The 25,835-nt window shown below is 42.1% G+C and overlaps 1 protein-coding gene across 1 annotated transcript in view; it reads right to left on the bottom strand.

Moving 5' to 3' along the window:
- The window catches only part of TMEM132B (transmembrane protein 132B), a 250,451-nt gene that overhangs the window by 12,858 nt on the left and 211,758 nt on the right, over positions 1 to 25,835 (bottom strand). The window contains exon 7 of the mRNA XM_019470772.1: positions 331 to 536. Coding sequence (XP_019326317.1) covers positions 331 to 536 — 206 coding nt within the window. The remainder of the gene's footprint in view (positions 1 to 330; positions 537 to 25,835) is intronic.

Genomic DNA, 25,835 nt, shown 5'->3' with positions numbered 1-25,835 from the left:
ACACACACACACGATGTTACATACAGGCTGGGAGAGGTCCAGCTTCTTTTCCTCAGACTTGCACATCGGAGTGTATGATACGATTTCCTGAGATTGTGTGGAATTGATTAATGCTCCAGGCAAAGCCACTGACTTTTAAACTATATAGATCAGGATAAAATGTAGTCTACTGATATCATTGTTGGATGTTATAATGAAGGCTAAGACAAACTGTAAAGCTAATTTTAAACAGAAGAGTTTAGATTCTGAGAAATACTCTAAAAATTTGTTGTGTTGTAAAATCAGAGGCCCTGGGCACGTATCTGGACTGTACCAATGCTGTAAGCATACCTTTTATTGGAGGTGACGGGTATCCTCCAGCCTTTGATCTGGCTAAGCTCTGTATCAGAGATCTCTATCTGCAGCGGGAGCCGTGGAACCCAGACCGTCACTTCTAATTGGGTGGTAAAATGCTGGTAAGTGAAGTTAACAATAGTATCCACTTTGCTTTTCATTTCCTTGCCATTAACGAAGATGGAGTCACATCTGTCAGAAACCTAAAAAAAAAAAAAAAAGAAAAAAAAAAAGAAAAAAGATTAATTAGGAAATTAATAAAAGTTCCTGAGAAAGCACAAGGAATGATGCATCAGTCCAAAGACAACACTGATAATGTGAGTCATGCATATTGTATTTTCAGTTTTCTAATTAGTAGCAAACAGTGATAAATGGACCCCAGGGAAACAGTTCTGCTTTCCTCAATGGATACTACTCCAACTACAAAAATAATTTAATGATGTTATATAACCTATGTGAATCTTTTATACTAGGCAAATTAAACCCTTCATGAATCAAACTCTATGTGCATCAAAGTTTATGTTTACAACTTGCTTAAAGAACCTGGAAAAAATGGGGCCATATGTTAGTAAGAAAAAGACTGACTCAGAACCATAAACCAGAATCCTTTCCTTTTTCCTTGAGCACTGTAATGCTGAAAGACAAAGATCCCCTTATGGCTCATGAGCAGAAGTGCAGCAGAAGCATTAATTTTTAGAACTGTTCAGTAATTGTTTTAGCAAAATGTATTCCTAGTTGCTCTGTGTCATTACATGAAATTACTGCCAAAACCAGCACGTGGGCTCTATACTACAACTCATCTACCCTCTTGGTCTCAGGGATCCTTTAGCACAAAATCAAGGTCCTGAGCACAGATCCTATTTATGTGAAGAACATGATGTAACAACGCATTTGACCTGCATCCTGGAAAGACGGAACTCCTTCTTCATGAGGTACGGTTTTTTAATATATTTATGAACGCGCGCGTGTGTGTACTTTTAGATTATATATACATACACACACATTTAGATTAATGTATAATGTTTATATATATGTATCTACGGGTATATGTGTGTACACATGTACATATGCATATGCATATGTAATTGTATCTTTATACAGGTTTGCATTCTGCTTTGAAGCAAGAGAGAGGTGGTAGTCTCCAACAGAGTCCATGTAACTGTGGTTTTAATCTTTTAAAACCATGGTTTATGAGATGTAGTTGTGTTACTGAAATGGACTTTGTTCTCCCGTCAGGACTGTTCCGTGTCGTGCTGTACAATGCATTGGGACGCAGACCGGAAGGGATTCTGGCTAAGCCAGTGATTAAATTCTGGTTTACTGGAGTTACTGAGGTAACTCATGTAGACTTCAGTGGGGAATATGCTGAAACACGGGTTGGTTTTGCTCTGCAAACGTACCTCAAATCTTTTCTGGTATTAACAGGAATTCAGGGTTACTGAGAAACTGGGTATCGGCCTTTTTTTTTTTGTCAAAGGCAGTCCTCACATATGACTTTGAAATTAAGTTTGTCCTGCTTTAAATCTCATATGGAATAACATCGTTTTTCTCTTGAGCTCTAACATGGTATATTGCTGTTAGATGGACAGTACCTGAGTTCTACTATCATATGGAGCACACTTAAATAACAAAATTTTGCCTAAATGGCTCTCATAATGCTTTTAAGATTTATAGGCAACTTGCCTAAGAATCAGCTACTTCAGAAGCAAAAGAATACAAACAACCTTTATGCAGGTCATTCAGTGATAAGTTTTATTTCCAGAATTATTGTGATGACATTAAAATTATAGCGACTCTCAAGCCAAGCATGGAAGGAGAAACATTTGGGAAACATTGTGCCAGTTGATCTGTTGGTATATATCCACTGAACATCGACCATATCAAATGACTGTTTCACACTTCGTGAGACCACGCAGCCAAACTTTTCAGATTGTCCCTTTTATAGCATCACTGTACAACTAACGTCATTCTTCTGTACTGTTTATTATTAGGTAGTAGCTTTGCTAAAAATATTGTCAAGTGCCGCGAGATTCTTGTTAGAAAAGCTCACTGTCTGATGTTTTTCTCCCCATATGCAATACCCATATATAAAGTAAAAGAGCTGCACTTCCACGTTTGCCATTTTCAAGTCAGCTTCTCAGATCCTAATCAATGTACTGAAACTACCATCAATTGCTTTTTTACAAAGGGACTAAGCCAGGTTGTGAGGGCTGGGGCAAAGGAAACTAAGTCACTCTTCTGGAGAGAATACTCCTTCTGCATAAATGCTTAATGAGTACAGGAATTTAAAAAAAAAATAGATCTAGCTATCTGATAAAGAGCTTAAAGTGGACTCCAGGCTCAGGAGTGCCACAAATGAGATGGAGCATACTCGGAATCTTTGTTTCCCCCCTCATAATGTGTCACAAATGCCTCATGAAAGTTTAAGCATATTAATCAAGCCCATTAATTGAATGAGCAATTGAGATTCTAAATCATAAAGCCTACATCTAGGGAGTTTTGTGAGAATTAATACAAGACAGAAATAATTAAGAAAACTCAGAGAGGAATAAACATCAAGACCGATCAGGGGAATAACTAATATCTGACATGACAGCAGCTAATATTTTAGATTCTCTTCTTGCTGCTTAAAATGTTCTTGTCTTCTTGTCAGCAGGCAAGAAAGGTGCTAAATTAGGGAACTGAAAGATGGACTTTAATTGTAGCTGTAAAAGTATCGGGCTAGGCTTACAAATTCCATAGTTTATATGTCTAGACAGAGACATTCAGCCATTTATATACTGACCAAGAGGTAAGTACAAATCAGTATATATAACTATGCTATAGAAGTTCACCCAGTGGCCTTGCGTAGAGTCCAGAGCTCATGTTTCACTTAAGTGTATTTTGCAGAAAATAATCCAGCCTTGGTAAGAAAACTTGAAGAGAGATGTTATTGTTGTTTCAGTTCTCTATCTGGAATTTCAGTTTACTCTATTAAGTACAAGGAAACCAAAGAATTTAAAGGAAAATTTAGTTTGTGCAAGTAAGGGTGAAACCACAGCAGTCAGCTGAATCCAGCTGAATCCTGTGATGAAGTATGGGAAACCATGACCACTGTTAACTGTTCAGGCTAGACTAAAGCTCACCTGAGGAAGCCTCTGTTACACTCACCTGCATTTAATTACTGCCATGTTTCATTCACTACACCTTACAGCAGTTGTTACGTGAAAGTAGATTTGGTTCATCTGAAGGAAATGAGAACCTTGAGCACGTATAGAAAATGCCCAGCACTTCTGTTTCACTTGGGATCTACTACAGACCCAGGACAAAGAATTTATTTCATACAGGTCTCAGATGAGAGCTGTGATTTCATGCTAACAGCACTCTGATACTCCTCCAAAGTGAAGAGGGAATGAGAAACACACATTGAGTTTTGGGGTCTCGGTGACAGCTGTGTTCTCTGGCCGATGGCCTACAGCAAATGTTCCCCATCATTTTCTCCCCTTTTAAGTCTGCTCCATACTTTTCTAGTCACACTCTGACTGCCAGAAGGGGCTCGTGATGCTGCTGGAAGGGGAACTCGTATGACCTGCTGCTGGAGTTTGGGGAGTGCATGCCTGTTTGCATGAGAAAGCGCTCAGGTTCACCGTGGGGCAAGCTCTGACGCAGCAGGGAGACACAGGCAGAGTTCCATTAGCAGGTGACTTAACGTCTGCTCCATACTTTTCTAGTCACACTCTGACTGCCAGAAGGGGCTCGTGATGCTGCTGGAAGGGGAACTCGTATGACCTGCTGCTGGAGTTTGGGGAGTGCATGCCTGTTTGCATGAGAAAGCGCTCAGGTTCACCGTGGGGCAAGCTCTGACGCAGCAGGGAGACACAGGCAGAGTTCCATTAGCAGGTGACTTAACGCACAGATTTACAGGCAGAGTTCCATTAGCAGGTGACTTACTTAACACACAGATTTCTTTTGGGCTGCTGGTTGTGAGGGAACAAAGAGGGAAAAATGCAGTTAAATCTCTCCTGCAAACACTACACAGTGAGAAGACACAGCAAAAACTTAGAATGCCACCCTCTCATCTAAAATGCACAGAGCAAGCCTGTTTAAAACAGTCTGTCACCATCCATTATCAGCTGCCTGACAAAATCAGAAAGTGCTATTTGAGACGGTTTGCAACCAGGAGGGCAGGATGGTTGGCGATGTGCTCTGGTATGCAGGTCAAGAGAAGGAGAGCTGCAATTAACCTCTCCGGGCTTTGAAGCAGGTGGTTGGCTCCAATCCCCACAAGTAATTGTAAAAAGCACAATTTACCCTGTACAGCCTGTCACAGCCTCCTCACTTTAGACTCGCCGAGTACAAAAGTACCTAGCAGTCCAAAAGAGTAATTGGGAAACCATTCGATGTTCAGCTCAGCAAAGGTTTATACACCCTTTGGGTGAACAGGTAAAACAGAGGGAACATGAACTGACAAGAAAAGAAATAACGCCTGCTGCGTGGTTCATCTTTACATGCAGGTTTGATTCCAAAGCTCATACCTTACCCTCAGCTTGCAGCTCATTTTGTATGGAGCCTGAATGAGATAGAGGTAACAGAAAACAGTCGCAATCCTTGTGGCTGTTAACCACTCAGGAGTTTTTCAGTTAAACAAGACTTTGCTGCTGAATGCCTGCTTGGCACGACCATTTTTTCCGCAGCGCTCTCTTGTGTGGGAGGAGAGAGCAAGATGGCTTCAGGAGAGGCCTACCACGTGGGCATCTCCAGTCGGCAGCACTTCAGGGCTTTCCCAGCCCATACCTCTTCTCCAAGTTCATCTTTTCTCACCTTCAGACATGTACTTCTCACTGATACATGAATGGTGTGTGCGCACACAGCTGTGTATGAACATGTATAATGAATTTTAAAGGGAAAACTACTACCCAAAGGAATTAATTCTGTTTAATTCAGTATGAAGCAACAGTTACTAAATGGATGTAAGAGTGGTACCAAGTACAATGCCAAACTGCCCTACGGCACTTCTCATCTGTGGATTTCTGACACACAAAACCCAAAAGGATGGTGGTATTTTTACAACCCGTTTATAGAAGAGGAAACCGAGGCAGATGCAGCATGTATCAGAGTTGGGTCTAACACACAGTCTTTCAGCTGAGAGCTATAGCCATTTGGTTACCCAGTCAGGTCCCCAAATGACTTAAATTTGAAGTTCAAAGTCACCCTTGAAAAGAGGTGCTTTTTACACTTACTTTCAAAAGAGCCTTCACCAGTAGTTCAGCAGAACTGGCCTTTACAAGAGGAGGTTTTTTGCCTGGAGTCAAGATCTACTGGCATTTAAAAATACTGAAGTTTAATGGGGCAGATGTGTAGACTTCTTCAGTTTTGTAAGCCTGGTTCTTCAACAGCAACACCCAACCTTATTCCAGTCCCTGCCTGAGACAATGCCGTTTCTGATGTCCGGCATACGAGGCAGAACCCAGAACGCGGTATGGCTGCAGCCACCTAAGTCCTCTGCAAACAAGCCCACCCAGCACTGGTCTCGGGAGCCAGTGCTCGTGTAGAAGAAGAGGTAGGGATGACAGACCAGCAAATTGCAGACGTTTATAAAAGGTCAGAGGAACAGTGCACAGTGCTGCTTTGCAGTGAATGCGTAAGGGATGCAAAGTCTCGTTATTGTGGCTGAGGCTATAAAGAGAACAATTGTAACAAGATTTTAAAGTGAATGGTGCCTAGAGTAAATGGCTCATTTTCATAATAATCTTAAAACTGTAATTTTTGTGGTATTTCCTGAATGCCGCCTTTTCCACCTTTTCTGTGGCATTGTTCCTGGCATTGTTTTGTTAGCCCATTAGGAGGGACTTGCTGAGCTACTTCAAACCCTTATGGTGTGTGTTTTTCTTCCACCTCTTGCATCTTTTTATATGGCTGCAGCATGGCTGTATCAGGTTTTTTTTTTTTTCTGGTTTGGATTATTTTGTACTTTATTTTTATTATTGATACATGTTTGCTTTAGAAGCACAGTCTGAAATTACTTCCTCAGCCTGAGAAATCTGGCTTAGTGTTTGGGTAATAGTTGAAGACGAAAAGAAGGATTATTCTTCTTCCTATCCTCTTCTTTCTCCCTCTTTCAAACAGCTACTTACCTCTGTGCCTTCCCTGGCTCCTGTCCCCTTCTGCTCTATGCACGGCTTGAAGCCATTGCTGAGTCTCTCCTAAACCAACAAAGGGATGGAAAGATATGACTCATGTCTTGAGACAAATAAACAAACAAAGGGTATTCCCAAACCCTTTTCAGCTAAGAAACGCTGTTTTTATTTAAATTCAGAATTATGCCTGATAGTAGTCAGTCTAGAACATGTCAGACTTCTTGATTTGGCTGCAGTTGTATGTTATGACATGACGTGTTAATTATTCTAGTGCACAATATTTGCCCATATGCATGTGTCAAGCGATAACATAAAAGTAGACATTTCATTAGATTTTATTTCCCTTGTAAAATCAAAACTAATTGGCCAAGGTTGAATTACAGTTCTGCCCCAGAACAACATATTGTCTCCTTTCGGGCTTGTGTGGCAGAGACAGCCCGGTGTCTCACCCTGTGCTGTTAGCTGCAGGCGAACCTCCGCAAAGCACTTCTGGGCCACTCTGTGAGACCCATGTTTTTCCCGTACAGGTGGCAGCACTGCTGTGCGGGACTCCCGCGGTGAGAAGTCGTATTGTCCACCAGGACCCAGGGAGGTGAGAAGCACCCCGTGAGGAGGAGACATTGCCCTTGCTTCTGACAGCCATGCAGCAACGCAGTGCAACTTCCAAGGCAGTCCTTGCACTGTACGTATCAAAGCATTGTACCGGCCTGCTAGGCTTAACAATGCATTTATTTCAGCCTCTTCCACAAGCAGGGATTTTTCTGTGCAGCCCCAGCTAATTATGTGTACTGGGGTCTGCAGATATTGTCTCCAAGCAATTTGAGGCAAATGGTAGATTAAGAATATACAGAGTAAAGGATGGCAAATGACATGATGCTGAAACTAATGAAAACAGAAGTTTTATTCCCTTTTAATTTTAGACATGTGCAGAATAGTCTTGGAAGTGTCATTTTTGAAACATTCTTTTCATGTTAATTTGTTTTTATTGGCAAATCAGTTCTCCAAGTACTGTTCTCTGGAATAGCTGCTGTAGTTTCAGATAGAAGTGTTGGCTATAGGAATCCCTCGAGACATATTCTAAGGTTTGTTTCCTACTTAGAAACAATAGCGAGAGTTTAAGTCAAGTATTCCCCATCCCATGTGTTCGATGTGTGTTTGCTTTTCATCTTATCAGTGAATAATAATGTTACACGGAAACAGTATACAAACTGCATGACTCAATGCAGTCCAATAGCTATACTTACAAATATGAATATAATGATTCCCCCACACACACTACCAGCTTTCACTGGAGAAAATGTAAAAAGTGAAATATGTCAAGATGAGCCTGAAGCATTTCCAATGCTCTTCATCTTAAGTAGGCTTAAACTGCAACAGCTACCGAGAAGAAAACCACGTTTTTCTACACTGAAACAAGAGGTATCCCATATCTTGTTGTTTGGGGAAATTTGGCTTGGGGCAGGAAAGTTTGTTCAGCCCCCACAGCACTGTGGTATCCTGTAACAACAGGCCAGTCACATCATCTGTCAGCAAGAATATTGCTGTGTTTGGGTCAGTTATTTTCAGATACACCTGCTCTTTTTTTAATTACCCAAAGTCTTGATCTTACAACTGCTGAAGTCAATCCAATTGAATTAAGTGGAGGATGATCAAGCATCAAAGGCTTGGTTTCAGAGGTTAGCAGGCATTTAACCAGGTAGCTAGAGATTTCCAAAACCACAGGAACAAATCCATTGGGAAATCTAGGCCATTTTGAAATTACCATTTTGCAATGGTCATTCTTCCCAGTTTTATTGTTCTAAAGGACTAAGGTGGGAGGTTCAAAACTCATGTCTGGACTTCAAGTTTCTCTCGTTAGAGACAGAAGCGCAATCTGACAACCACTTGCTTTGAAAGTGAGGAGTTAGTGGGAGCACAAGTGCTTCAGCACTCAGCCCAACTCGGACCCAGTTCAAGGCCTCTAAGAACAATCCCCATGGCTACAATGAGCTGCACAGAGAACATTACAGATGCAGATAACAACATCCATAACTGTGTTTGCCAGACTGGGCCTATTCTGAAGACTACTTATGGCAGTGGTACAAAATACAAACTGTAATTCATACTCGGGTCTGAAATGTAATGACGAGGAGTTAGAAGCAAAAATTGAAAGGAAAACCCTTTGTTCAGGAAAGCAAAGATTTGGAAAACCAGATATAAACTGAAGAAGTGATGTGTGTTCAAGAGACCAGAAAAGCATGACGGTCTGAGCGATAGGCTTGTGGAGGGGATTATCAGTTACACAGATGCACAGAGCTCCACGTGGACGACATGAGACCATTTTAATAGCAGCTCAGCAGCAATCGGCACACTCGAGTTAGTGATACCCTATTCTTTTATTGGAGAAGCCTCTGCTCATTTTTTCTGTAGATGTCACTATTTAACGTTACTGATGGAGAGAAACAGGATATTGGGGGAGGAGGGAGATGAGACTAGGCATAGCTTGTAATGATCTGAATGGGTATTTGAAGTTTAAGAGTGTTTTTACCTTTTAACCCCCATTGGAATGCACTGAACTGGAGGGAAGGACAGCATGGAAGACATTAACATTTTGGTTTAACAATAGAGACAATTGCTGTGGCTTAGAAAAGGTGCGATGATCCATGAATGTGCAATGAGAATTTAAAAATCTGCTGTACTGAATGAAGTGTGCACTATTCAAAAACTGTTGATCTATGCAAAATTATTAAACAACACATGAGATCTGCCAGGATTTCAGTCCCAGGTGCAGAGCAGCTGCTCTCATTCACTTTCCGGCATGCCGTGCGGGGGCGTTCCTGCTGGAGATGGTAAGTTTGGCGGGTGCACAGGTTGAAAGGGGAGGACCAAAGAAGGTGGGTGTTCTTTCAGACTCCAGCCTGCTGCTCGGCCTGACTTAATTCAGGCTCAGTAATAACTGCTGTGCATCCACCGCTGTGGTGCAGCTGCTAGGAAGGGCAGATGCTCTGGAGTTTCGTTCTTATTGATTGTGTAGAGTGAATACTGAAAGTGATTGGGGGGCAGCTAATAGCAGTACATGGTGGCTGCCAAAATGTTCTCTGCTCCATGTACCAAGTTCCTTTACTAATCAGCTGAGCTTTTAACTGCACTTTTTCTACAAAAATCAAGCTGAGGAATTCTGTCGGAATTAAAAGTTACTGTTTCTGCTCTCCCCACTGATTTATCATCACCATGTGCAGATTAAGAAAAAGAGGTCATCTTCATTAGGTTAAATCAATGGCCGTATTAAGACGCTGGTGTTTTTGGAAGATAAGAGAATGCCTTTGTTCACAGTACCCGGAATAGATAGTGGTTGGTCCATCAGGAACGTCAGCTCCCCTGCACAAGAATAAATGATGCTTGACACCAATAACTAAAAGACAGTGGTGGCTGTGTTGCTATTGGTCTTAGCACAGACATTTCTCTGGTTGGTTGGGAAACCAGATGGGACTCCACTTCAATGTGTGAAAGAAAAATGGGATGTAACTGGTAGGGGATACAGCATGCCTTTTTTAGGTTTGATCCAACACTCGTTGAAGTAAATGAGAGACTTTCTACTGATTTACTGGCCTCAGACCAGGAGTTTTAAAGGACGCGAGGACTTCACTGTCTATTGTAATGCAATGACAGCCAACAGTCACACCAGCTTGGAATAGGGAGATTTTTAGGCAGTGTTTTTTCAGAGGCTGAAGTTCTTTGGAATATCATACTTCAAGTTGTTCAGACAAACTGCAATTATCTCTTGATAGAGCAGCAGTTCTACTGCCAGGATGCAGAAGTGCAGGTGCACATGAAACTTATCTCATGTGGTTCAAGCTTATTTAAATCTCAGCACAGTTTGCGTTTGGGGGAAGCTTCAGGAACACTCTTTTTTTCATTCAATTACTACTTTTGTTGACAACGAGAACACACGGACCAGACCTCAGAGCAGGATCTCCTGCTTCCTTGTCCACTTGCGACCAAAATTGTGCCGGTCCCATTCTTGCTCCGTGAGTTTCTGTTTCTTTTAAGCAATCTAGTATGCAAGTCAGCATGGCTTCTACTTGCCTTGTCACCATGATGCAGTACCTCCCCTGGGGCTAACATCCTTCTCAGACAGGCATGCTTATCTCTAGACAGACATCTTCATTCTTTGCACTGAGATAAAGGATCTCTCACCAGCACAAATTCTAAGCACATGCTTGTCTGAGGTAGCTTTTGCTTAAGTATTTGATCCTTAAACTTCTGCAGATTAGGCATTACCAACACTTGTTAGTTTAAGTAAACACCCACATGCTTCATATTCATCAGCTGGTATCCCAGAAGGGCTTAAGAGTTGTTTATCTGGTGAAACCCCAGCATATGGTGCCAGCTCTTTCTTGCACCAATTCTAATTGCAAACACTGAACCTGTTCTGTAAAAACTGTTAATTAGGTGAAACTAACACATATGTTTGAGCTATAAGCTAAGGTGGTTTTTTTTCCCCTCTCTCTTTTTTTTCCCCCACTTGAATTACTCACACAAATGGGGTTATAGGCTGACAGAATAATTTACACATTGTTGAGAAAAGTAAGAGGGGAGAATATTCAGGCAGATGTAACATACTTCAGTTCCCCTGAAGTTCTTTGTAAAATAATGGGCTTTAAAAGTAAATTTCTGTGCACTAAGTAAACTTAGTGTTCATGATTCATGGCTCTAATCCCTGTGACTGAAATTTAAGATCTAAGGCTCCATGAAATTAAAAGAAAAAGAAACAATTACATGCATATTCATTCAATTTCATGTATTGCGTATCCTTCATTTTTTCAATGATATTTTAACAGGGAAAATAGAGGTTTCTAAAGAATGTGTACTTGCAAAAAACCAGCAGGTCAGTTGTAACTGCTGAAGCTAACCAGCTCTTCTGTGCCTGCTGGTTTCTCGACGTTCCTGGAGAATACAAGTCACATCCAGATTTCCTCATCTCCCACAAATATTTCACAGATGCTACAACACAGTGTGCAAAAAGCTCAAGGACGCTAAGTGTGTACAGCCCTCGTGTAGGACGCCGGCCACTCAGCCCTGCCCAGCCGCACAGAAACGCTGTGGAGTAAATAGGAGGACGCTCACAGCAGGGCCACTGCACATAAAGTCCTTGCGCTGCTCCTGGACTACTCTGTAGAGGAAAGGAGCCCTATATGCTGCTTCTCCCACCGAAGGACAACTGCACCCCTTCCCTATGAATGCAATTTGAACATACGGCAACTACAACAGCACCCTAAAGCCATAAGCCCAGAAGAAGATTAGCCAGCCAAGTAATAAAGCTTGTGAGCTTAACATAGAGTAATGTGTTAAGTCATGAATGTTAGCCACACTGATCTAGCCTTTAATCTTGCCCCAGTAATGAAAGGATACACTATCCTTATCCCAAAGGATCAATAAAAACCCAGAAAAAAATCCAAAAAGAGCTTTTAAATACACAGCAGTACACTTTTATTTTGTAAAGAAAACTCTGGTCCTGTGCCTAGATATTAGTGCATCGACATTCGTAAGTCTTCCCAGCTAGATTTTAGTCTCTGAGCAACAAATAATTCATTAATTAGTAAAAAAGGAAAAAGGGACATTCAGACAGCAAACACAGCCAGCAAAACCAGCCCTCAAACTGCATTCATTCAGCCAAGTGCTTCAATAAAATTATTTGGAGAGAATGTCAAGAGCTTTTACCTAAAAAATTACCTTCCTTCTCTGGTCTTACGAGACTAGACTATCCTAGACTGTTTTATTCATCTAATATACAATGATGCAGCAAATCGGCATTAGGAGAGAGTTCCCTACTCAGTAATTGAAAGAGCCAAGAGACATAGATGGATGTAATTCAAAGAATTGAATTTAGATATATACAAAGATGGTGCAAGTTCCTTGCATATACAAGATGGTCAAACAATTTCTAGACATTGCTAGATGTCAAACAATTTCTAGACGTTGCTAGGATAGACACATCCTGTTGCACTGCATGCACTACAGTCCTGCTAATGCTTGTAATTTTAGCACAGCACTCAAAATATTTGGTGCTTTCTATGAAAACTCCCATTCCTGGAGTCATATTAGTCTGTGAAAAACTAAACTTAATTTTTCAAACAAAAAAAAAGCATCTAGCTGTAGTGGGTACTACGAACAGTTTAAAACCGTTGACTCCCTAAAGGCTGAAAATACAGATGGGCTCCAAAAGGGCCCCAAAAGTATTCTGAACCTGATTTTTAGCCAGTGTTGTCATGTTCCTGGAGGGAGGGTTTGTGTATACCTGTAAGGCCAGTATTGTATCTACGATATTCCTATACATTGTGCATAGCAAAAAGCACTTTTTAAATGACGGCAGTATTGTAACAATACAGGGGGCTTTATCTACAGCGCAGGGAAAACGAAGGAAAAAAATGTTCATTGGCTACAGAGGAGCAGATGGTGAAGTTAAAAAGGGGAGTTCTGCTCTTTCCCATCATCTCCATTCCCATCCTGGATGTCCCAGCTCCCATGCTAGCACTGGCTCTGGGAGCTTCCCGCTGGATTGTGCTGTGTGGTCTCCTTGGTGACTGCCCGCGCTGAGCTGTGCTCCTGCGGACGGGTACTTGCAGGGAATACTCTTGGGCAGTCACTCAGGGAAACAGAGGGAGGTCCTTTAGGATGAATGCACTGGAAAGAAAAAAGTCTCAGCGTATGAAAAATACGGCCAGATTTCCATTCAAGAGTACAGTCTCGGGGCTCTTGAAATTGTCAGGAAGTGACTGAATGACACAGCAGATCTTTTCCAAGAAAATATTTCATTCTCTCTTTAATGTCAGAATGACACGATCATGAGACTTAGCTTAACTCCTTAATGCGAAGTGCTGGATTTGCTTCTGTATATAAACAGATCTAAGATTGTGCTGAAGATGGCATGCTTCAGTTCTGACACAGCGTCAACTTAGAAGCTTAAATTCTGCATATAAATTCAAAGGAATTACTACACCATACATACATAAGCTGCACCTCAGTCAGATGGAATCCCTTGAAAATAGGCCCCTATATAACCCACTGTGTCTGACAGCTGTACGCCTACAAATCCTCCTACTCCTAGCTAAGGTTTCTTGTCAGACCAGGGGCGGAGAAATCCAAGGCAAAAACAAGGGAAGCTTGAGAGTGGAGGGAACAGCCTCTGTGGGATCGGAGGGAACCGAGCCAGAGGGTGCCTAGGGGCAAAGCTCCCCTTGTGTTACCCGTACGGGGACAGCAGTCGCACTGCTTCTGAGTCACGGTGGGGTTTACAGATAGCTCATGAGTTACAAGAATGAAAATACCAGCAGAGTTTAAACATAACGTTATGTAAATATGCTCTAGTTGTTGTAGCTTTAGCTATCGTGCACAGAGCATTCACAAGGTCAAGGATGGAATTTTGTAACAGGAACTTATTTTAGAATAACAACCACAAGGACTTGAGCAATTAAGGATGTATAGGATGCTTACAAAGCCTTCGGAAAAATAACATCCGTAGTGGCATCCTGAAGTTAACTACGCCTCGGAATAAGTAGGGGGCACCTACCCAAACAACCACGGACGACCACTCGGGACCCCCGCGCATGCTTAGTATAGTTTTACAATGTTAGCAATATGTAAATGTAGTAGATAAGAAGGGTCAATGTGATGTATATGCCATACTAATGAATTATGCAAACTTGAGTGTATAAATATGCTAAGTTTTCTGTTTAATGTTACACTTGATTTGGGGAACTTCCCCCGAGTGTCCGATTCTGTGCACTATTGAATAAAGCAATGTCGCCTTCCTAAACGTAGTCTTTTCTCTGCGTTTCAGGAGTTAGAGTAAACCAGTAACAGTAGCAGCTGCCTTTGTGTTCTCCAACTGGAACAGGAGAGGAGTGAATTGTCCCTCTGGTGCAGGAAGAAGCAGGGAGTGGAACAGAACAAATCCTGTAGGAGCAGCCCCATCTGGGGAGAAAGCTCAGGGTGAAGCCTGCTCCGTTGCTGTCTGTTTGACTTTTTTGTTGTATCAATAAATCCAAACTCCAGCAAGGGGGAAAGCAGCACATCTTGGCTAGAGTGTCTATGCAGAGCAGAATAAGAAAATGCCTGGTGCAACTGTAATACAAATGTTGGCTACTGCATTGATAGTAATGAGTAAGTCGTACTGAAGATGGAAATGTTTTTTCATTGACATGCACCAGTGGTGTAAGTGCTCTCTATCTAAAGGGTCTGCAGGACTAAGGGGCTGCTGACATCTCCTGCTAACACTTCCCACCTGTTTTTCCTCTTTCATTAGCATGCTGGAGCTTTCGACCTTTAAGTGTCTTCTGCTGTGGGCAAAGGACGGTGTTAAGGAAATGGCATTGCCAAGGATGACATCTTTCCCTACGCATTACTACCCAAACATGCGATTCAGCCCCACGTGACACATACCTGCCACAAGTCATTGAACGGTGCTTATATTTCTCTAGAGGTTCTCTGCTAGCCATCTCAATGTAGTTTACAAAAAGAATTAACTGTCATAATCCTTCTTTTTACCAAGAAGGGAACACAGCTTATTAAAACCCTCAAACAGAAGAGGAGCCCTGAGGACACATGGTACGTGGCTCAGAAGTAGTTTTCGGGCAGGTGGCCCTGCGCTGAGCAGCCTGGGGTTGCCAGGTCCAAAGCGCCAAGCCATCACAGCAGAAAGATTGTGCTGGGGGCTGCAGACCTAAGGACTACTAGGGTCTGCAAAACACATAACAGACCACAGAGTTTTCTCTTTCGAGGAGAATTTTTTAAAACCTGCTAATTACAGTGAGAACAAAGGTCAGAATGCTTACATTTTGGATGACACAAAATTTACCTTTTTCCACAGAGGTCTTCAGGAACCATGACCTATCAAAATCAATAGTTTGCTATCGACTTTAACTTAGAGGCAGAGATCAAGTTTTCAGAAAAATCAGCGTAGAGCTACCCGACTCCTCCATTGCTCTCTTCACTGGATCATCGTTGCTCCAAAGCCCATATGGCCTGGGTGGACTGAGCTTCTTTCTCACCAAGTAAGACCCTGTTAAAACCCAGCTACAAATGAGTGTTCTTCCTATCTGTCAGTCTTTCTCCCCTCTACAGACACAGTGCATGTACTTGTATGAACTCTACCTAAATGCCAAGATAGATCTGTAAAGCTCTTCAGTTCCCCCATTGAATCTGGGCAAAAATAACCATTCCAACTCATGCATGAAAGATAAGCGACAAACCGCAGAGTGCTGCCATAAGTTTTCTGTTGTACTTTTGCATTTTTCTCCTTTGGTTTGTTTTTTAACATCTTCCCTTAGGGCTGTGTAGATACAGAAAAACATGCCACAGTCAAAGAATGTAAAAAACATGGAACAGAACAAAAAGGTTTCTTTCTTAAAGTTAGACCAATTCACCTCATCACAAGACGAATATATGTAAAAGCTACATACAACATAAAAATAAATCCCAAACCCTGGAATCACAGAAAACGTTATGAATCCATTTGGCTCTTTTACTAGCAGTTATGATTTCTCTTTCCTAACCAGAAAGCCTAAAGGCACATTATGGACTTAACACGAAGCATATTCAATCAGCAGTGTAAACAAAGGATGAGCAAACCAGGAAAGGTTGCTTGTCTTGATCATGTCTATTTCTTTATATTTCTTTAACGATGCCACATTTGCCTAATCACCCAGACATATTCCCTAAAAGCCTCTGATACGGGCCCTCAGGAAATACGGGTTCATTTGAAGCCTGTGCCATTGATACAGCATAGAAGGAGCCTGACAGCTTCATTAGACCGTATCGCTGGTGCCTGTCTGCAGGAGAGGGGTGTTGCCACTCCCCGTTCAGAGGGTCAAATGCTGTCAGAGTTGCAAGTCGCTCGAACACTGGGGCAAACAGGCGCTTAGACAGTAAATTTGTTGGGTTTATTGCTGTTGTTACACACATAGAGCTACTGAATGCATGAAGATGTAGACAATGTAAAAAAAAGACAATACTTCCAGATTGTGTCTGGAAAGAAAGTGGTGTCATTAAAAATGGTGCTTTGTTAAAAATCCCTAAAAAAAAGGATAGGAAAAGCCTATGTTAAGAATCACTAGAAGAAGAGACAAGGAAAGCAAAATGGAAATAAACTAGCTAGGTTATGTGAATACAAAGCAGGTTGACAGCACTGGCAAATGTACCTGATCGAGCTGTACATTGGTTAGCCTGGGTTTTGGTAAAAATGTGTTACAATTTTACATGTAGTGCAGGCTCGAGTCAGCCCAAGAGGAATTCTTTGCCATGGCTGTGACCCAAACTAGTTAGTTTAAAGTTAGCAGAGATTTTATATTAATTTTAGTCACACTGCCAGTCCCAAGCAGGCTTACTCAGAGGGATATGGTGCAATCCAGATGTAAACCCAGCTACAAATGAGTGTTCTTCCTATCTGTCAGTCTTTCTCCCCTCTACAGACACAGTGCATGTACTTGTATGAACTCTACCTAAATGCCAAGACAGATCTGTAAAAGCTCTTCAGTTCCCCCATTGAATCTGGGCAAAAATAACCATTCCAACTCATGCATGAAAGATAAGCGACAAACCGCAGAGTGCTGCCATAAGTTTTCTGTTGTACTTTTGCATTTTTCTCCTTTGGTTTGTTTTTTAACATCTTCCCTTAGGGCTGTGTAGATACAGAAAAACATGCCACAGTCAAAGAATGTAAAAAACATGGAACAGAACAAAAAGGTTTCTTTCTTAAAGTTAGACCAATTCACCTCATCACAAGACGAATATATGTAAAAGCTACATACAACATAAAAATAAATCCCAAACCCTGGAATCACAGAAAACGTTATGAATCCATTTGGCTCTTTTACTAGCAGTTATGATTTCTCTTTCCTAACCAGAAAGCCTAAAGGCACATTATGGACTTAACACGAAGCATATTCAATCAGCAGTGTAAACAAAGGATGAGCAAACCAGGAAAGGTTGCTTGTCTTGATCATGTCTATTTCTTTATATTTCTTTAACGATGCCACATTTGCCTAATCACCCAGACATATTCCCTAAAAGCCTCTGATACGGGCCCTCAGGAAATACGGGTTCATTTGAAGCCTGTGCCATTGATACAGCATAGAAGGAGCCTGACAGCTTCATTAGACCGTATCGCTGGTGCCTGTCTGCAGGAGAGGGGTGTTGCCACTCCCCGTTCAGAGGGTCAAATGCTGTCAGAGTTGCAAGTCGCTCGAACACTGGGGCAAACAGGCGCTTAGACAGTAAATTTGTTGGGTTTATTGCTGTTGTTACACACATAGAGCTACTGAATGCATGAAGATGTAGACAATGTAAAAAAAAGACAATACTTCCAGATTGTGTCTGGAAAGAAAGTGGTGTCATTAAAAATGGTGCTTTGTTAAAAATCCCTAAAAAAAAGGATAGGAAAAGCCTATGTTAAGAATCACTAGAAGAAGAGACAAGGAAAGCAAAATGGAAATAAACTAGCTAGGTTATGTGAATACAAAGCAGGTTGACAGCACTGGCAAATGTACCTGATCGAGCTGTACATTGGTTAGCCTGGGTTTTGGTAAAAATGTGTTACAATTTTACATGTAGTGCAGGCTCGAGTCAGCCCAAGAGGAATTCTTTGCCGTGGCTGTGACCCAAACTAGTTAGTTTAAAGTTAGCAGAGATTTTATATCAATTTTAGTCACACTGCCGGTCCCAAGCAGGCTTACTCAGAGGGATATGATTAGATGAACAACCAGAGAGGTGCAATCCAGATGTGAGGTATTCCATGCACAAATACAGAAACTACTTTCACATCAAATCCTAGGTTGTCACCTTACTTTCATCTCCTAGCTTGCTATAGCTACAAAAAACAAGTTAATGTGACGCACAGATCTCATTTTTTAATTAATGCATAATTTTTCTTTTGTACTATTGTTCTCTGGAGAGACTTCCTTCCCCATTCATACAAATTAAACAGAGATGATGTAATCCAGTGCTAGGACTGCCACATTTCTGCCCAAACAGAACACAAGTCCTGTGCAACTAATATTGTATCCCAGGCACCCCTACCACAGGGTAACAGGTGCTATACTGTGGTTTTATACTCTCTGTGAAAATCAGCACTGGAGGCTCACTAGATTTTGCCTTTGTTTACTTTAAGAAACTTACGTTCCTTCTCTTCTTCACTGATCTTGGAGTTTTCTTAATACTGGCTTCTCAGCTGACATCACATGGATTTTTTTTTTTTTACAATGTTTGTGCTGCAAGTGCACTTTGGACGCTGTGATAGGATGGCTGTCATCTCCACCTCTGTGGCTTCATTTCCTATTCCATCCTGAAATCTTCAAATAGTTTCTTGCATTGATATGCCAATTCTGTGGCAAAGGAGGCTCTTAGTGAAGTTTTCTTTGGGATTTTAACTACACCTGCTGCCAATAACCATACATTTTTTTTCCTGTCCATTCACCTCATTCTCTGAGAGACTTCATATTCTTCCTTTTCAGCTGTTTCTTTTCAGCTCTTCTTTCGTTTTTGTCCGTTTAAGCTCTTAGAGCTTATAGCTATGTGGCTTCCCCTATCTGTTTTATTCTCCACACATAAAGACTTTCAAAAGGGGCTTAAGAGAGTGGGATCCCCCCATCCTCTTAATTTACATTGGTGATGAGTGCCTAAGATGACCCTTTTGAGACATTTAAGAGCTGGACAGTCAGTGTCTCAAAGCCAAAAGGCTTGCTACACCTGCACAGAAGCCTGCGATCCAGTGGGATATGCAGCCACAAGGGAGGTGTCTCCCCCTCTGCCTGAGGAAATTTCAACGCCTAAGGAAGGATTATCAAAACCACCTCTAAAAGATGAGCTCTCGAGCTTCTAGTGTAACTGGAACCTCTCCCGCAAACCTCCGTCTTGCTGGGGATGTCTTTTGCCACTGAGCAGCAAGGGGGCAGAGTCACGATGTTCCTGTGACCTTTGCCTACGCTGCTCGAGCAGCCGGGCTTACAACATCCCAGCTTGGAGCTCTGCCTGCAGACACGCTGGAGAGAGAACGGTGGACATGCACCGATCTTTGACAAAGCCAAACGAGTCTTTCCATTGAAATCACTTTGGCCAGTGTGGCAGGTACCAGGGACTATTGTATGTCCAGTTTATTTTCTGTTTGCTAAAGGCTAACATGAAAAAGGACACACGGGTTCTCACCACTGACATGGTCCTTAAATGTAAATACTCCAAACTTTTGAAGAGGGGAGAGCTCATGAGTTTAAAGGAAATTATTTCTGTCTGCCAATATCTCATCTTTATAGCATGACATCCCCCTGCAGCAGGCATCTCTGATGTCAGTTTGTGGCTACCAAAGCCATTAGATTCTGTTTACTGAAACAACTCTATTAAAGTCTCATGTTTTATGCAGGTCATAGATGTAGTCCTATTGATTTAACTTGAAAGAGCACCCTTTTTTGTGGTAGTAAGATGTTTGCTTTTCTACACTTTGCTGCCTTCCTTGTTGCCTAACATGACAGTCTCTGCAGCTGGTGTAGGTCACCAGTTTTCAGTGAACTCGTGTTCAATGCAGGGCGTTTGCGCTTATTGATTCAGCATTAAGGGCCATTCTTGTGCAGATATATTCTGCCTTGCCAATCTATAGCCCACTTCATTTCTAGCTATGCACTCAGGTTCAAGGGGATTATTCAGCCAGGATTTTATTCAAACTAGAATAACCAAAACACACTTCTGGTTTCCTGTGCTGCTCAAGAGGCTGCTAGCTAGAAAACACACTTGCACTTTGAGGCTTGCATCTCACATGCTTTGCAGCACCTGAAAGGCACTGCCAGAGTCTTCAGAAGCCATGGAAAAGGTTTGGTACAAAGGGTCCATTTCTCATGAGGCAAAAAGGCCAACTCAGTTGACGACAGTTAGACAGCACTAGCGGATATCTCCTCGGCCTTCCTGGAGAGCCGAGGAGACACGCTCAGTGGCTGTAGCTGCAGCAGAGGCATTAGGCAAGGCTGCACCAACGTCCTGCACTGAGTTAGGGAGTTGGGAAGGGATGAGCCGCTCCAGTCAGATTCCTGCTTTTCAGGATACCTTATATTTCTTTTCCTTAGTTCTTTTCTTGTCTTTCAGTCTCATCCTAGCCTTCTTTATTTAGAATCACCTTCATTTTCAGGTACCTCAGGCTTTTCCCGGAGCTTGCTGCAGCTCTTTCTGAACTCCCCATGACAGACAGAAAAATAATTATTTGAAAGACAGGCAACAGCAGCCACCTTCAAAATCTCTTCAGTCTCACTAAATAGGATTCCTTCTCATCCTGACCCACGGACACTCACACAATGTCAGCAACCTTCTCCAAGGAGTCACGCTCCTGTACAAAACCACCTGTGTATTCTTCAAATGGGCCGAAGCTGGAGGCATTTTCTTACAAGAATTAAGTTGGCAATGATATGTTTTTCCTCAGCAAAATTAGTTACACAAGATGAAAATATCAATAATAACATAAGGCGATTAAACAAGCTACATTGTCAAGTTTGCTAGGAACAGAAGGTCTTAGCAAATGGTTGTCTACTAGACTTTAGACAACCATACTCACCAACAACATTGTAAAAAACAAACAAGCTGTAACTTACATAGTTACAGTTGCATGGTATCCACAGAGAATACTGGGAAACATCCATACATTGTGGGCATTTGCTTTATTAAACAAACAGCACAAAAGAGAAACCTCCCAGTATCTCAACTCTCCACTGTAACGGTGCTGGCTGGATCTTCCCCATCTCACCATGGTTAAGTGCAATTATTTAGGATCCAGCTGCAGCCGTGTGGTTTCCTCCCAGTGTTACGTTGCATAAAGAGACAAAAAGCCATCCCTAGGCCTCCGCAGGAGGAGGCTAACACAGGAGGTGTTGCAGGATAGGCTGTAAGGAGGAGAGACACAACTCTGGCAGTCTGCTCTAAGAAAAATGCAGCCCCGTATTTGCAGCCGCTGTTTCTGTTCTACCCTCTATTTGCTTCAGTGTTACTTTGTCCTTGCTTATGGTACTGAGGTCCTGATCTTCACTCAGTAATTTTGTAAATGTTTGTTTGTCATTTATAGTGCACAAGATGTGCTTTAAAACACAGCAATGAAGGATTTACTCCATGGAAGGATTTTCTCGTTTTACACTGATCATCTCTCATGCTAAACTCACTACAGGTTGGGGAAATCTAAAAGGCTACAGCTTCTGCATGGCAGGGAGTATTTAACTCTGAAGTTTTCCAGTGTTGGTGTATTGAAATCTTTTATTTGTGGGGTGGCAATAAAAGATGTGGAGAGAAAATCTCCCCTGGCAACATGTACTCTTGAAAGGCCCTTTCAAAGCAAACATTCCAGCAGTGAGAAATACTTCAGCACGCTGTGTTCCCATCTTCTCCTTCCCTCCCTCCCGCCTCCCCAGCCTATGCTATTAGTATCGGAATAATAAATTTCTTTGTGCCCCATCTCACGAAACCGCTTCACATCACCTTCATGCACTTGGCTGGGGAAGACCTCACAATCAAAGGTTATATTCTTTCACACAGCACTATCAGTATTTTATGTTTCTTTGCAGCCAAGTGTTATCAGCTGGCCATATAGCATTCAGATTTGGGGAAAAAAATAATCGTTGTATTCTGAAATACTGATTGCATCAAATGGAAACTAGATTGGAAGACAGTAATCACGCTGGGCTCAGGCGATTAAAAACTCGCTTGGAAAATTGGCGCTTGAGCCTCTATAGAAAGAAATGAATTAAGGAGGAAAACAATAAGGAAGGGCCTATGTTAGTTTTGCTCTGCAGTGGATAATGTTGAGTGTGAGAGACCTAAGGGAGGACTGTGTGTCTTAAGGATTTTCTCTTATGTTTTCAGAAGGAAACCTGAGAGCCGTTGGAGAGGGGTTGCAAATTAAATCCAAACAGGAATCTCAGAAGCAGCAATTGGAAAAGAGCAAATAAATAAAGCATATAAATAGGAGATAGCATTTCCTGCTAGGAACTTAGCATTTCCGACAACGCATCTCAAGCAAGGAACTCCCCCTTGCTGGCAGTCCTGCTGGGCAATCTCCATTCTCCGTTCCCTGGGTAATGTCATTCCCCTCCTCACTGCTAAGCTGCACTGGGTATTTGTACAAGTAACTCAATAAAGGATTACCTCCCAGAATGTCTATATTGTAGCAAGCCGTGTGTAACTCTTGTTGAGCTGTGAGATCTGTGGAGTAGGCATTGTGTCCACACCACTTTTATACAGGGTTGAGTACGTTGCCAAATAATAAATGCATGCAACTCAATTAGACGCCCAAATCTTCTTCAATGACGTATACATGCATTTTACAGCCTTTTCGTGACAATTGCAAGAGTTCATGTATCTCTGTTCATTATTCACCTGTTTATTACAATACATCCTTTTCTCTGGCTCATGACAGGTTTTGGATCCGGGCTCATGTTTATGGGAGGTTTTATTCTCCAGCCCAGGGCAGGACTGTGTTGCTCAGCCCATAGGACATCACAGGTGCTCTCTAGCAGGAGCAGGCTGGAATTCCCTTTGAAGGAGCTGCAGAGCATGTTAGCTGCTGACTACATGCTGCTAAAATGTATTTTTACAGTGTTGGAAGGCCATATCTACACGAGTAGTCCTTACTCTCACTCAGTAAATGGAGCTATTTGCACAATTATTATGGGAGCAAAAACAGAACAGGAGAGATCATTATAATATTTGTAATGTGTATCACACAGATTTTATACACAGGGAAGCACACATCTATATATAGCATAGATCTGTCTGACTTTGCCATTTTTGCAGTGTTACTCATTCACTGGTCAGAGCATACCTGCAAGCTCTGACTTTCCCCTGTTTTGAGTGGATGAACCAAAGCAGAGCATTTCACCTCTAAAAGCGCCGGTTGTGTTTACGAAGCCTGCCTCCCATCGAGCCAAACCACCCACACGCATCAATCACTCCTCTGGACACCATGCCTCCCTGTGCTAATGACAAACGCTGGGTCTCAGGACGTCTCCCACCCAGATGTGTCACCCAGCGAACCTGTCAGTCACGGCCAGAGACCTTTTCTCTGGGCACGTTTTGAAAAGCAGAGCAGGTGCCCAGCAGTTGCACCCCCATTTCAGACCACTGATGAGACAGTGGTCCAGACTGGCGTGGAGCCCATCCTCTCCATAGCTCCACAGGCCACGGTAGATTAAAGCGGTGGGGGTGGAGGGATTCACTGTGCTGCCTGTGGAATGACAAAATAAACCAAGTTTGTAAAAATGCCTGTTGGAGGCTGCATTTTAAAAACGTGGCAAAGAAAGGTGGGTGTAGAGGCTAAGAAAATGCAGAAGAATGTCAGAAAAGGATTAGTCTCTGCTATAAAGTCCTCCAAGCAAAGGCTTTGTTTTATATGTCTACTGACCATGGTTACCATGTCTGTCTGTGTGTGTGTGTATATATATATATGTATGCATGAGAAGGGCATTTATATGCACCCCCCCGCATGCACATATTAATTTCTATACATGTATGTATCAATACATATGGCCTTATATGCACCAGTATTATATTGCCTCACAGTTTGCTGAGGGAATCTGTTTTTGTACCGCATGTGTGCTTTTGAATCTAAACTGCCATACTTTTTAAACAAAATCAAGTTTTTGCCATACAGTTGTGAATAGATCTGTACCAAATGTAAAATAAAAATGTTGACCAGGTGTCTGGAACGGCAGTCCTAAGGTGACTGAAGTTCCTGTTTGTCTTCCAGGGCATGGACTCTAGGAGATGGCGTTATCAGTGCCAACGCTGGTAGCTGTTTGACCACCGACTATTTTAACAGAAACACACGAGCAATATGCTTGTTTGTTCTAGAACCGCGGAGCGCTTCCAGTGCTTTTCCTCAGGAGAAATTCATCAAAGGAGTAAAATTAAACAACCTGATATTAACAAAACAGTGATTCATTTTCACACTGAATTCAGTGGAAAGCTGCTTAATTCCCCAGCCGAGCGTCACAGAATTCCAAATCTGCCCCACTGAGGAGTTGTAAAATGTAGAGGCGATGGATTTAGCTTCTACTTCCTATTGAACAACTGCAAACTTTAAAGTTTTAATCACTGCTTGACACTTTTGATTTTTTTAAAGATGTACCTGGACCATGCTCCAATAGCCTGACTCAACTCACAAAGGCAACTCTTTACCTCTCTAGCAATTAAAGGAAGTCTTTGATGTGGGAGTGAATGTTTCGGTACAGTGAGTTCAGTATAAATCAGACCTTCAGAATCCACAACACAAACCAAAATGCTAAACCCTGCCATTTATTTAACCCCGAAGCCACTGTTCCCACTGAAGCCGACGGGCACTCTCACTAGAGTGCGTAACACAACTGGAAGAAGAGAAAAGCCACAACCCAGTGCGTTATCTTCCATTCCCTGTACTTCATGCTAATGGCAAAAGAAATACCATTTATAACTTCACTTTGTTCTTTCATCCTTATTTAATAAGTTGTCCAGCTCATTAATCCAGTATTTATTCTTTAAGGCTGGATTTTCCCCATTCCACTCAAAATCCCAGACACACCCCAATCCTGATGTACAGAGGTACAGATCTGCCTAGCTACATGTTATTTCTCCTCTTGTTGCTGTTCCCATGAAGGAAATCAAAATGGTTTTCATTCTGATTTCCAATTCTGTATGATGAGAATGCAAAAATATTAATAATTAAAAACTTAGCAAGAATCAAAATTTCTTCTACCACAGAGAAGAAAGGGAGCTGGTTACTGTCAATGGTAGGTGCTTTTTATGTCAAATAAATTAACCGCACTTCAAAATGACGGTGGCGTGTCAGCCTCATCATCTCCATCCTCAACTCCAATTATGTATCTCAAGGGAATGCATCTCAGAACACATTACTAAAACACAGGTGTGGATAAGTTAAACCACAAAAACATATACTCAAGCTGCATTCAAAATCCGACTGTGACCCACAGAGCCAGGGGGATGCAAAGGTTTGGTTGTGGAGCGTGCCGATCCCTGCCGAGCCGCCTCAGCACAAAGTTCTCTGGAAACAAAGCCTGTTTGTGGGTTGAAAGGTTCAGGATTGTATGTACATTTTAATGTACATTTTTGGTGCCCAAAACACTATTGCTTACTTAAAATGGGATGCTATGCCATCCAGAAAGGATCATTTGCTGCCCAATCCCACTTCTCTCAACTATCGCATCGGTGAAGAGGGCGGAAGATAAAAGACTTTTTCTCATCCCATAGCTGACAGTTAATGGCTATTTTAACTTTCACATGGAGCAAATTTTGCCCTCTGGAACACCTCTGTCACTCCAATGCCTTTCACACAGTTGAATGACTTTTGCTGAGAGCACGTTTTGGCCCCCGGGGTTTTGATGACAATGGGAATCT

Source organism: Aptenodytes forsteri, unplaced genomic scaffold (genome assembly GCF_000699145.1).
Source record: "Aptenodytes forsteri isolate BGI_AS27 unplaced genomic scaffold, ASM69914v1 Scaffold79, whole genome shotgun sequence".
Taxonomy (NCBI): domain Eukaryota; kingdom Metazoa; phylum Chordata; class Aves; order Sphenisciformes; family Spheniscidae; genus Aptenodytes; species Aptenodytes forsteri.
The sequence above is the reverse complement of the archived record's forward strand: the minus strand, read 5'-3'. Positions and strand labels throughout refer to the sequence as shown.